General features: G+C 45.1%; 1 protein-coding gene across 2 annotated transcripts; it reads left to right on the top strand.

The window, feature by feature from the left end:
- The first annotated feature begins 376 nt into the window (after window positions 1–376).
- FITM2 (fat storage inducing transmembrane protein 2) lies at window positions 377–7,839 on the top strand. Of its 2 annotated transcripts, none has more exons than XM_084296707.1 (2): window positions 377–622; window positions 2,461–7,839. In XM_084296707.1, exons 1-2 carry the CDS (start codon window positions 450–452, stop codon window positions 3,101–3,103), a joined length of 816 nt encoding a protein of 271 aa, XP_084152833.1. In that variant the 5' UTR covers window positions 377–449; the 3' UTR covers window positions 3,104–7,839. The 2 variants fall into 2 exon arrangements, 1 of the variants encoding a protein (XP_084152833.1); XR_014618903.1 differs by having other exon boundaries at window positions 479–659; window positions 2,461–2,600.
- Window positions 7,840–12,415: the final 4,576 nt, after the last annotated feature.

Genomic DNA, 12,415 nt, shown 5'->3' with positions numbered 1-12,415 from the left:
CATCCCTGCAGAGCGCTTTCTCGCCCTGCTAGGATCACTCAGCTCCTTCAACAGACACATCAGCTACAGCAGCCAAAAAGCCCTCAGAGCTTTACGAGGGAACCTCGAGGGGATTAAGCCCTGCCCGCCCCTGAGCCGTCTGTCGGGGGCAGGAGCACCCCTAGAGCCCAGGAACCCTCCCGCGGCCCGAAGCAGGGCGCCGGGCCCCATTCCCGCAGCGCAGCTCGGCGCCCTGAGGCCACGGCCACAACATGGCGGGGCGGGGGGCGCGCATGCCCACAGCGGCCGCGCTCCTTCCTCCCCTCACCGCCACCGCGGGACCGGGGGCCCGGCGGGCGCCGCCCGGGGGCGCCCGAGGAGCTCGGCGGTGGCCGTGTGGTGGCGGCGGGCGGAGCCGGGAGCCGGGCTCGGCTCGTTCCGGGGGCCGCGAAGGAGGCGGGCGGGGAGCGATGGAGCGGCTGGAGCGGTGCAGCCGCTCGCTGCGCGCCGGGCTGGCGGCCGGGGCCGTGCGCCGCCGGCTGCCCTGGGTGCTGCTCGGCATCGTCCTCCTCGGGTCGGCGCTGAAGGACGGCGACCTGGTGCCGGAGACGCCCATGCAGAACAAGCGCAACCTGCTCAACGTGTGAGGAGGGCTGGGGGGGCCCTCGGGGGGCGAGGAGGTGAGGGGGGCTGCGGGTCCCCCCGGGCTGGGGCTGCCGGGGGCTGCCCGGCTTCGAGGAGGAGGAGGAGGAGGAGGAGGATCCTTGCCCCTTCTTCAGCTCCCAGATAATTTTTCAGGTTTTCAGACCTGGCAGTGAATTGATCCAAAAGCAAGCTGAAGTCTTGCAAGCCTAAGTCTTTTAGCATCTTTGTAAAAGCAGCGTTATTATTCTTGTTTTCTGCTCCTTAGGCGATGGCTCAGCGTTTCCTTAACCCTTTGCTTGAACGCTGAAGGGATTGAGCCATGCGAGTGCACCCATCCTCTACCTGCTGTAGACCAGAAGATGAAGCTAAGATTTCTGTATTCCCTGGCGACTTGGGGGTTCTTTACTTTATTGATTTGAATTTTTCGCTTGTCGACACGTGGTAGAGGAAGTGCTTTCAGCGTGACTGCAGAGAGCAGTTGGCAGGGTGCTCGGAGGGGAGTTGGTGTGACAGTGCTGCGGTGCCCTGCCCGGCTGAAAGAGGGGAGCTGTGTCAGTACCGAGGCATTTTTTTTCCCCACAGGTTATTTGTGTGCTGGTTTGCTGACAGCAGTCGTGTTAGCAGCCTTTTTTTCTTTTTTTTTCTTTTAAGTGTCTCAGCCAAATGAGAGTTTTATTTTCAGCTGTAGTTGCTGCACAGGTGCCCATGCTGTACAGTGCAGGGCAAGGGAGGTGCTCCTTAAAGTCCTGGGCAGTCCCTGACAGTTTTTGTTAGGACCTTAATGAAAACACAGAGCTTTGTTCCTGCTTGTTCTTGTCTTAGGTGCTGAGGTAGGTGATGATTAAATTATGAGTGTGTCTGGCTATAACTTGGTCACAGATCAGAATTCTGCCTATGCTTTTCAAACAAAGATGTGGGTAAAGAGGAAGCAAGCTGCCTGGGAAAGTGCTGCTGGGACAAAGGTCAGAGGCCACGGTCTCCTTAACGTGGTAGTAAATTCACTTGAACCTGCCCCATTGTAAGATCTGAAAAGGGGACTAGTTACGCAATGCTGTCAGGACTAGTTAGGCAATATCTTGTTAAACAGGATAGCAGCACGTTGTCAGCTCGTTTTCAAAATTTACAGACATCACAGGAAAAAAAAGGCAAGGCAGAGAGTGAGTTTTGAGACTGAAAGGTTTGTGTATGCCATAGGATGGCTTTCATCAACTGGAGGGATAGCAAAAGACCAGACACTACTGTGAGGTTATGTTACTTCATTTATTTTACAAGATATAATGGAGGAAGAGTGTTGTGGGCTGATGAGGGAGAAGAGTCAGCCCTTCTCCTGGGTATCTTAGTATGAAGAGGGTGAGGTTGTGAAGGGATTTGAAAGCAAAGATAATCTGAGATGGAGGAAGAGGGGAACACTGAAAGTCAGAGAAAGGGTTACTGTGGTCGGGGTGGGAGGCTGAGAATATCTTTGCAGCTGTTCTTTGAGTAAGGCAAAGTTGAATGGGTTTGTAGGGTAAAGGCAATTGCAGTGGCTGAACTGCAAGTCAGCTGGGAGTCTGAATGAGGCTCTAGGTCCAAGGGATTGCTGCCTGGGAAACAGTTGAAGTATGTGGTCAAGAAAGTACTCAGGTTTTGGACCCAAGAGAAATTAATGGGGAGAGGATTAAGATTTTATCTATACTGTACTCGGAGGGCAGGAATCACGTGCCTAATTTAGACAGCTCTGAACAGTGACCTTGAAAAGCTGCTAGTTCAAGCACCATAACATACCCCCAGCTCCCTCGTCCTGGCTCCTATGAAATTTCACACGTGCATGTTTCTCTTCTGGCTTTTCTCTGGCAGATACTTTGTCAAGGTGGCTTGGGCATGGACGTTCTGGCTTCTGCTGCCCTTCATCGGAGTTACCACCTACCTTTTTGCCAAGAGCAAGTTCCTCTATGGTCCCACGAAGAGCATTTTGACAGCTCTGCGGCGTCTTAGTGCACTGCTGGTGGGCACTGCCATCTGGTACGTCTGCACCGGACTCTTCATGTATATCGAGAATCTCACCGGCATGTGCTCTACCTCGGGTAAACACAACGAGCCTCACCGGCTGTACGCCACCAAGCAGGAGTGCCACCAGAACAATGGGATCTGGAATGGTTTTGATATCTCAGGGCACTGTTTTCTGCTCTCGTACTGTGCTCTAATGATTGTGGAGGAAATGGCAGTGCTGGAAGGCTTGTCCATAGACCAGAACTCAAAGCTGCGTGTTGTGGTCAACAGCCTTTTTGTTTCCTTGTGTTTTCTCACCATGATCTGGGTATTCATGTTTGTGTGCACTGCCATATATTTCCATGATTTCAGTCAAAAGCTTCTTGGTGCACTGATAGGTTTGTCAGCTTGGTATGTAACGTACAGAGTTTGGTACTTGAAACCCTTTTCTCCTGGACTACCTCTCCCAAATATACCTTTGAGTTCAAAGAAATACAGCTACAGCAGATAAAAGAAGTTTTAAACACTTTGAATTTTGCTTTCAGTACTGGGGTAGTTGAGTATAGGAATGGTTACAGTATTTCCACTGTAAGGAACAAGATGATGGGCTGGGGCAGAGAACAATCTTCACTAGCTGATGGCTGGCAGGTGGTAATGAGCTTTGTCCTCATGAGAAAAAAAAATGGTATTGGAAAAGGTCAGCTCTTGTTTAGGAGTTCCTGGCTGGCGTTCTCAGCAAAGGAGTAAGAAGTTGGATTTGTTTCTCTTAATGATATATTGAGGAACAGATCCTCTAAGACTGACAGAGGCCTTTGCTCGTTAGGAGCTTAACTGATCTTAAGTCAATTCTTTTTCTTCTTTCTTGGTTTGTTTTTGTCAAAAACTCCAGGGATGATCCAAACCTCATATTCTTTTTAATGCTCTACTTGTATTGCCTTAAGGGAAATCTCTCGTAATGATAGTGCTGCTAATTGTTGCAATAGGCTTGGCCAAAAATATTCACTTGTTAAAGCAGCATAGAGCTCAGTTGTGAAACTAGAACATCTTATGTTATCAAACCAACTTGCCACAAATTATTGTTAAGAGGATGCACAATCTACAAGAAAAAGAGTGAACCTGACATGTAATGTCTCAAGCAGATTGTGACTTCAAATTCATGCCTGCCTTTGGAAAGGAAACTCTTGAATAACAAGTCTTCACTTTCTCCTTACATGAAGTATCTGTAGTCAAGTTTTGTCATTTTATTCTAGACAGAAAGCAAGTCAAATAAGAGACTTGGAGGGGTTATTTTTATTTTTTTAATTTTGCAAATTGAGCACCTTACAATGAAGAGTATTTTCTAGTATGTTTCTCCCAGAAGAACAATGAAATTCTGGTGTTACAAACATGTTGGTTTAAGCTGCCATTTTCTGAATATTATGCTTGGAAATGAATGAAACATATCATTTATCCTAAGAGCTGCAAAACGGTGTGCTTGAAGCAATATTTATTCTTGCTTATCCAGGCGTATCAATAAGCTGCTTAATTTTGATTGCACCTGAAGTTGTGGCCACTTCTGTTGTGGTTGGGAAGCCACTACTGAATAAAACACTACTGTTGTGTAATGAATAGGTATGATATGGGATGGGTTTACTCATCATATCAAGCAAACATTTAGCATAGTTTTTATCTGGAAAAGCTTTTTATTATTTCATAAAGGCTTATTCATGTCGCAGTTGCACAAAACTGGTCTGACAGTTGTAAAGATGAACAAGACAGTCCAGAAGGTCTGTAGGCAAGGCTGTAGAAGTGTCTGTTGATCCGATAGTGGACGTGATCTGTCTGCAATGTTTGATTATTTTGCTGAATATAGATTATGATGTACCATAGTCTAATCTCGGCACATTATTTTGCCATCTCAACATCTCTTTTCCAGCAAGTGAGTGGAAGTATATGCAGTAAATACGATATTAATTCCACTATTGGGCCTGCCTCTGAGGAAAACTGAATTCCCTTGAATTCAGTGGCAAGTGGGAGCTGCACATCCTCAGAAAGTGCAAATCACCTTTCAGAAAGAAGCTCTTTCAGGAGGTTATGTATTTTCTGTCAAGTGTGCCCTTTTGTTTTTGGCATTAAACTGCATTTAAACTGACTCTTTGGGAAATTTGTACTGACTAACTCATATTGGGTTTAACTAACAATGTAGATTCATTTGCAGACGTTCTTTTGATGTAATATAAGCCTGCTCCCAATTGAGTTAAGATAGTTTGCAAGCAACTTTGATCATGAAAAAGGATTATATACCCAGAAGGTCTTCTGATTAATTTCACTAGATTTAAGTTTCTATTTTAGGTTATCTTTATGTAACTTTGCTACATAGACAAGGCCTAATAATAGGAAATGCTATTTATTTAAACTAACAGGGCTTGCTGAAATTATCTTCAGTGCCACCAGTGTTTTGTGCGATCACTATGTGGATGTTTCTGTGCACTTCAGACCAGTGTCATACAAACTGTTTATTATGAAAATAATGTGGGATATGGCTGCTCTCAAAATTTAAACAATGAAAGAAAAATACTTAAACCTTATCAGTGTTTGTGTCTTTGAGGATGTTTCTGGAGTCTGTGAAGATACTGCTGCTGCTCTTCATTTCCCTGAACAATCCAGCCTTCCAGTTGTGGTTGTTTTTTTGTTTGTTTGTTTTTTTGTGGCTGTTGAGATGCAGGATTATCAATCACAGTCTGAGCACACAGTATTTGAATGAGGTTAATATGGCACAAGCTCTCAAATGTACAAGGTTTAAAAAAACAAAAACAAAACCTGCCAAATGCAAGATTCCTAACGTGTGCCTGTTACGCCATGCAGCTGATTATTTAGACACCAACAATTGCTCATCATAGCGAAATGAAAGCCTAATCCACTGAAATCTATGGAAAAGTTCCCATGCACTGTAATACTCCTTAGGAGTTTGAAAATCATGGCCTGTGTGTCTTTCTCAGTGCCCAGAGACCATGTGCCGACTGTTACCTTAGGTTTCCTTATGCGCCAGGCCTCCTTTTTGTGCCTTTTGACTTTATTTCCGTTAACTGGAAATCAAAGGTGCAGATTTTCTGTTTGCATATGTGCTGTCACCTTTACCTGACTTCCTCCTCCCCACACTTTTATCATTAAAATAACAATGTGGGTCTATTAGAAATTTTCAGCCAAAGAAGAAACAAGGCTATGAATAACTGGAGTTGAGGGCTTCTACCAAACTGTCAGATCCTTTCGTTCAATTATCAACAGTTACTCATAATTTGTTTTAAAATTTTGGAATAAAATAACATCATCTAAAGGTAAATGTTCACATTCTGTAGTGGATTCCAACAGAAAACTATAATATTGAGAAACAATTGGGTTTTGGTTTGTTTGGTTTTGGTTGGTTGGTTTTTTGTTTTTTTTTTTTGCATTAAAGTTAGTTCAGCACAGCATTTCTCTACTTCCACAGAATTGTATTTCCATGTTTGTAGAATTACATAGAGAATTTTTCTCTGCAGCATCTTACTGGCTTATTGTTTTAACATAAGTTTGCTAATTTTTCATTGCATGTGATTGTCTAGCTTGTTTTGCAGGCTCTTTATCTCTGCTTTCACAAAAGTAGCATTTAGCCTGAGTGATGCAGATGATGATCTTGGTCTTGGTGCCTTAGAGGTTCTCCTCTGATGGAGCCACTAAAGGAGGGAGTCTCAACTAGAACACAGGGGGAAGTTTAAATGGATTAGGATTCATTTCACTCTTCACTTACCTGGGACTCGTTCAGCTGTTTGCATCACGGGAGGCAAGATCAGGCAAACAGGAAGGCTTGGGTCTTTTGTAAAATCCATTCGAACAGTTCAGGCTTCAAGCATACCTGAAACTGGGGGTTTTGATTCTTCCTCAGTGTCTGTTCACAGCAGACTTGTTCTGTAAATCACAGAATGGCTGAGGTTGGAAGGGACCTCTGAAGATTATCTAGTCCAAAACACTTCACTGGTGCTAAATTCCTGGTTTCCCCTTTTTTTGTGTGCATGGGCTGAAGCTTGGGTCATGGAGCAGCCACAAGAATCGAATCCCGTTTTCTGTTTTGATGCACGGTAATTTGTGACAATGTGAGCAAGGCCCAGTTATGTGTGGTGGTGCACTTTAACTGAAAAACTGTAGGGGCTGCTGTGATATATTAAATGCCTTGGAAAATCAGCCTTTAGTTCTGAACGCAAATATGCAGCCGCTTTTCTTAGTAAAATAATACCCATTTTTTCACCGTAGCTTAAAGCCCATCCCTGCAGCTTCCCTGCAATCAGCCTTTTCCAGCTCTTTGCCTTTGATCAGCCCATGTTTATCTCTGCTCACTCAAACCTGTTTCCTAGGATTATTTCTTTTCATAGCTTCATCTCAGCTCCTGGGGTGCAGATTAGTAATAAGCGCTCCTTACCTCTGCTAAATGCTTGCTTTCTCCCTTTATGTTGTCTTCCCCTCTTTTAAGTATTTTGTCAAAGCTTAAGACAAAGGTAGTTAGTACTAGCAATAAAGGCTGTTGTGGCTCTGAACTCATAATTAACCATTGTTAAAAGGAGTTGGTCACTGTAATTTTTTACCTGGAAAAAAAGCGCATGCCTAATTTTTTGAAGCAGGAGTAAGTCTGATGTGCCTGAACTCCTGGAAGGAAAGAAGGTCACTTGAGAGCGCCACTCAATGCGTTAGTAGTTAGCTTTTTCTTGTTTCTTGGGGACAAGCACTGCGTTTTCTGCAGGGTAGTTTTACCTGGGTATTTAGCAGAAAATTACTAATTCATTTGAACGTGAGATGGGGACCTCAGTGCCTTAAGTATACAATGAGAATGTAGAGGTGGCTAGTTGGGAAATGAGAAATGCAAATGACCGTCAGGATGGAGAGCAATCCCTGAAATTTCAGGCAACATTTAGTCTGAAAGTTGTTTTTTTTTTTAATCTGCCCTCTGGCTGTCACGAAACACAAGCAATGCCACGTGCTTTGTAACAATCTGAGCAATGTTTTCTGTAAAGCTTTGGAACTGTAATGTGGCACAGAAAATAAGCAGCATGAAGAGCTTTACTAGCTTTTCAGGAGAGTTGAACATTGAGGGAAAGGAGTACTCAGCAAAATGCCCTTTCTTGGTCAGGCTTCTCCTGAAGATGTACCCCCTGGTAGGAGATCTGCAGTTGTACTGCATGCCTCCCTAGTGGTATAAGGCTGAATAAAGAAAAGCTTGGAATAAAAGTAAATATAAATGATTATTTTTTTCTGTCTCATCTCTGAAGCCTTTTTCCACGTCCAGTCTAGATTTGTTCTGCAGTTTTAGATCATGCATTCCCTCCATCATGCAATTTAATAACATTTAATCCATGGAAAACGTTGATGTCCAAGCAACAAACAGGCACATCCTTGATGTAACAGCAGCTCTCTTCTGAAACCTCTTCCTGACTCCTGCGATGTTCTGCAGAGCGATGGGACCGGGGAGAGCTGCAGCGCTCAGAGGTCGCTCATGGCGTGACTGCATCAGTGCCAGGCGTAACGGATCGTGACTCAGTGCTGGGGAAAATTCAGCTAAATAGGTTGTGGCTCAAAATAGGTGATTGTGACAGAGAAATGCATGGAAAGCTAATCGAGAATGTGATGCTATGCCCACAAAGCCTGTTAGGCTTACAGCCACATATGTGAGCTGTACCCAAAGCCAGCAGGATTGGGCTGGTTCTGCATGGCATTCAGTCTGCACTGAGTACTTGGCAGATGATGGAAACAAGGCACGATTTAAAATCTACTTGATACACTCAGTGTCATTCTAGGTCACAGCTTGGCTCAGCACCGTGCACCATGGCTCCAGCTTTGCTGGAGCCTGGCGTTACCATTTCAGTCTGTAGGAGAATGGAGGTGGTAGAGGATTGAATTTAAGAATGTATTTTTTTCCCATTCATTGTCATGATTTGGAAGTTGAGAGGGAGGTGAAGTGATGCCAGGTGGGGTTTTTTTGTTTGTTTGGTGGGAGAGTTTTTCTTCTTAGTTCAGTTTTGTGGTGTTTTTTTTTTTTTGTTTGTTTGTGGCCAAGAATCCTTTCTGTTGCTCTTCTCTAATGCTTGGCTCAGAGAACATGGGATGGGAAGAAATTGCATTTGGTCAACAAAAATAGAAGAGTGCTCTAGGAGACTTGCAGTGGAGTGACATTACCTTGTGATGTAAGTACGGGTGAAACAGCTCTCAACTATAGAAAGTGGTTCTGTGCCAAGAAGTGCCTGCAACATTCAAACACGCCCTCAAACCCAGTTACACGCAGTTCTGGTTGCAAAGTAGCTTTATTTGGCTAACTCCACTGCAGCTAAAAGGGATTTGGGTCACAGGAGAGATGAGGTACAGTTGGGAAAGGGTTGAGACACTGAAAGCAGGGGGATGGACAGTGTTATTTTTGAAGAAAAGCTTTCTAGGTTGTCAGTTGCTCTCTGCTGTTAGGTGAGAGCCCTTTAACAAGATTTTATCTTTTTTTTTTTTTTTTTTTTTTTTTTTTTTCTGCTCTTCCTCAGAAGGTGGAAATGGGACGTGCTTTGCCTACTGATGCAGTTCCACAGCCCATGGGCTCCTGATAATGGAGATGTCCCCGTGAAAATACTCATGTATCCCTATGCTGCAGATAGGAGTGAAATCAGGAAAATCCAGAAGGGAGAAAAGGGGTAGGATGGTGGAGAGGGGCAAAGAAAAGCGGAGCAGAAAGCAGATCGCTGTGCAGAGAAGAAGGACAAGGCAGAAAAAAGCAGTGTGAGCTCCCAAGGAGTGGGTGGAGGTTGGCGATTTGCTCATCGATACGGTTTGGTGTTGAAGCTGTGTGGAAATAGAAATAATCTGCTTTGGCAGTGGCAGCTGCCCTCTGCACGTACGGCCGTGGCCTGCAGCACGCGGCTCTCTGCAGCCTGCGGCCTCCGCTCCTGCTGCTGCAACAGCACACAGACAGGCATCTGTGTGCTGACACAGCGATTGTTCCCCTCAGTTATTTAGGGCCCGCATGCAACTCTTTGTTTTGCTGAGGCATTGAAAGCAGGCTGTTTCCTCTCTGTTGAATCTTGCAGGGGAAAGCGTGTAAAATGGAAAATAAAAGGTAATGATAGTACGTGTCACCTGGGCATGTTAGGAAGTCAGTGTGACGGGGAGGAAAGGAAACTTGGTTGTCATGGATGTGCTTTATCTGAGAATAAAAGTTCCTGGGGTTTTTGCTCCTGCTTAAAACCTTAGATTCAGTATTAGGGGTCTGAGACAAAACCTTTCCTGTGAACAGTGAGGCCATGCTTTAGGAAATCCTTTAGGGGGATGGACAGGAATATTGCAGAACCAGCTTGGGTGGGTTTGGCTTTGATCTTGATGTGAATGTCACAAAACACAGTACCGTCACCAGCTCTAATGTTTTCTGTTTGCCATTCTCAGGTGGGGAAGTCCCTCATTTATTTGCATAGCAGAAATGAAGTTTCCCCTTGCTTGAAAGAGTACCTCTTACACCATCCCCCTCTCCTCATTAGCGAGGTCACTGGAACTGCAGTTGGGTGGTAAGGATATTTTTCCATCCAGAAGCACAGCAAGACTCAGCAATTAATCTCTCAGAGGGCCACAAGACTGTCATTAGGTAGTTTTAGCCCTTGATCTCGATTTCTTTGGCAACCTGTGACAGACAGGCTTAAGCTCTGTCCTATGTCCTCCGCCAAGCTTTGTTTCCAAGTCCTTTATTTTGCATGGAGAGATTTTCCCCATGCCTCAACATGAAGAGAAGGCTACAAGCTGCAGCCACAAGACTGACCCATACATTTTGGTTTTCATATTTGAGCCTTTTGAGCAAAACCCATAGGAGTAAAAAGATCTGTAGGGTTATGAAAGAAAAGAAACTGTAGGGTTATGAATCTGATCCCTGGGAGCCTCTTGAACAGGAGGCTTGGGAGGGAGGAGGAGGTTGTGCGGTACCTGCAGCTCACTCAGTGTCATGAGGCTCCATCTCAGAGGTGTTTAGAAGAGCTTGGACTTGACAAGTAGCCACTGATCTCCCCTCTTTCAATAATATCTCAGCATTTCAGCATGCATAAAGATTTTTAAGGTCTTTAGGTGTCTAAAGGCATGGCTGCTCCTGAAAAGCAGGGATTTTGAAGCCTAAAAATTTGCTTGGATAAATAAGTGCGTGTAAGGTGAAGCTGTCCCTCGGTGCTGGACTGGGACTTGGCAAGTGGGAGGGAAGAAGGACCCTAAATGGGGCTGGGTCAGGTAGTCAGGAGTGTGTGGTGCAGGATGATACAGCAGAAACCATTCCCTCTCTTGTCTTGTGCAGCTGAGGCAGTGCTTCAGGGCTAGCAGCTTGCTACAGAATTGGTCAGCAGCAAACTGTGAGGTATCCCAGGGCAGGCGTTTGTTCCAAACAGCATCTCTGAGTGCCTCACCTTCCAGCCTTACCCCTGGGAGCTATTCTTACCCCACACCTTGCTGAGAGCAAAGCACAAAGTCCTGGAGCGAGAAAACAGATGGTTGCTCTCGTTTTCACATTTGTACGTACAGAAGGCACCTTGGGCAGGGAACATCAGGCCAGAGCCTGGCTTACGGTGCTGTAGGATGGGGCTCCCTGTTTTTAAATGGAACTGGAGGAGGAAAAACCGATGAGGCTTAGGTCAACTGGAGCGAAAGCAACTTTTTATTATGATAGCCTGTAATCACAACAGGGCTGCTTCATAGTAAGTCTCTAATCTGGATCAATTGGGGTGGTGACATTCATCTCGTGGTTCACTTCAACATCCATCCAGCCCCTGCCTGTCACAGTAATTGTCTCTTATCACTCTTGGAGATTGCTTTTCCCTGGAGCAAACTCCTGTTATTTTTCATTACCAAGGTCGGGAAACAAGGCTCAGTGACAGGGAGTGGCACTGTCTTCATCGATTTTTATTTTTCTTTTATTTGGATCAAAACAAAGGTTTGTCAGTAAGTAGTACTAGCCCACCTACTACCCTATACAACACTCGTCACTACAGCATCTGTGGCTTTCCAGCAGAACATGAGACAACAAAACAGACAGCTGTCAGTTTGGTCCGAGCTGACCTGTGCCTTGTTCTGGCTGTTGGCTCTCTCTGACATTCCTTATAATAGCTGGATTATAACAACGTGCTCCAAAACAAAACAAGCACCTACTTTCCCCAGTGGTTAGAGTTCTGATTTGTGATTCTAAATTTATTCTTTATTTCCTTAAAAAAAAAGGGCGGGGGGCAGCAAAATAACAAACAGCAGCCTTGCTAAGAAGCTTTCTTCTGCCTCGTTCTCAGGCTGAAATGCTGGGAACTGTGAGAGTATTTGCTCCTGTTCTCTCTGGGTTTCATGGCCTTGTTCCCCCATTACTATTCCTTTCTATATCTGGTGGGTATATTTCATTGGCTCTTAGAGAGCACCAGGGAATGCCTTTGTAGAACAACCAACAAAGGTAGAAGGATGAAATCCTGGTAAAAACAACTGTGGGGGAATTTAGTGTCACAGACACGATGAACTAGGGATCATCATGTACTTACACCTTTCAGATTCAACAGAAGGGATGACCTCAGGGGACCCCCTTGCTTCCTTCTTCAAAGAGAAGCAGAACAACTGTTTCTCCTGAAGTCACTGATGCCATGAAGCAAATAGGTAACCGTATTTGGGAGGACATCTGATGTTCCACTCAGCAACCTGAGCTGCAGGTGCCTGCTGTGCATGCACAGGTGGTGAATTTGGGTTCTCACACACCAAAAGCATGACACTGGGAGGTAACGGGGGTAACTGCTATTGCAGCTGCACAGGTTGTATTCCAGAGGTACGCCACCAGCCCATACTC

This window comes from Netta rufina (genome assembly GCF_964035555.1).
Source record: "Netta rufina genome assembly, chromosome: 16".
Classification (NCBI taxonomy): domain Eukaryota; kingdom Metazoa; phylum Chordata; class Aves; order Anseriformes; family Anatidae; genus Netta; species Netta rufina.
This window is presented reverse-complemented; position numbering and strand designations above follow the sequence as displayed.

Bases quoted from the DNA above. Each gene is read 5' to 3' on its own strand.
- FITM2 (XM_084296707.1), top strand. From the start codon at position 450: ATGGAGCGGCTGGAGCGGTGCAGCCGCTCGCTGCGCGCCGGGCTGGCG. The intron at 623-2,460 runs GTGAGGAGGGCT...TTTCTCTGGCAG, and splicing joins AAGCGCAACCTGCTCAACGT to ATACTTTGTCAAGGTGGCTT.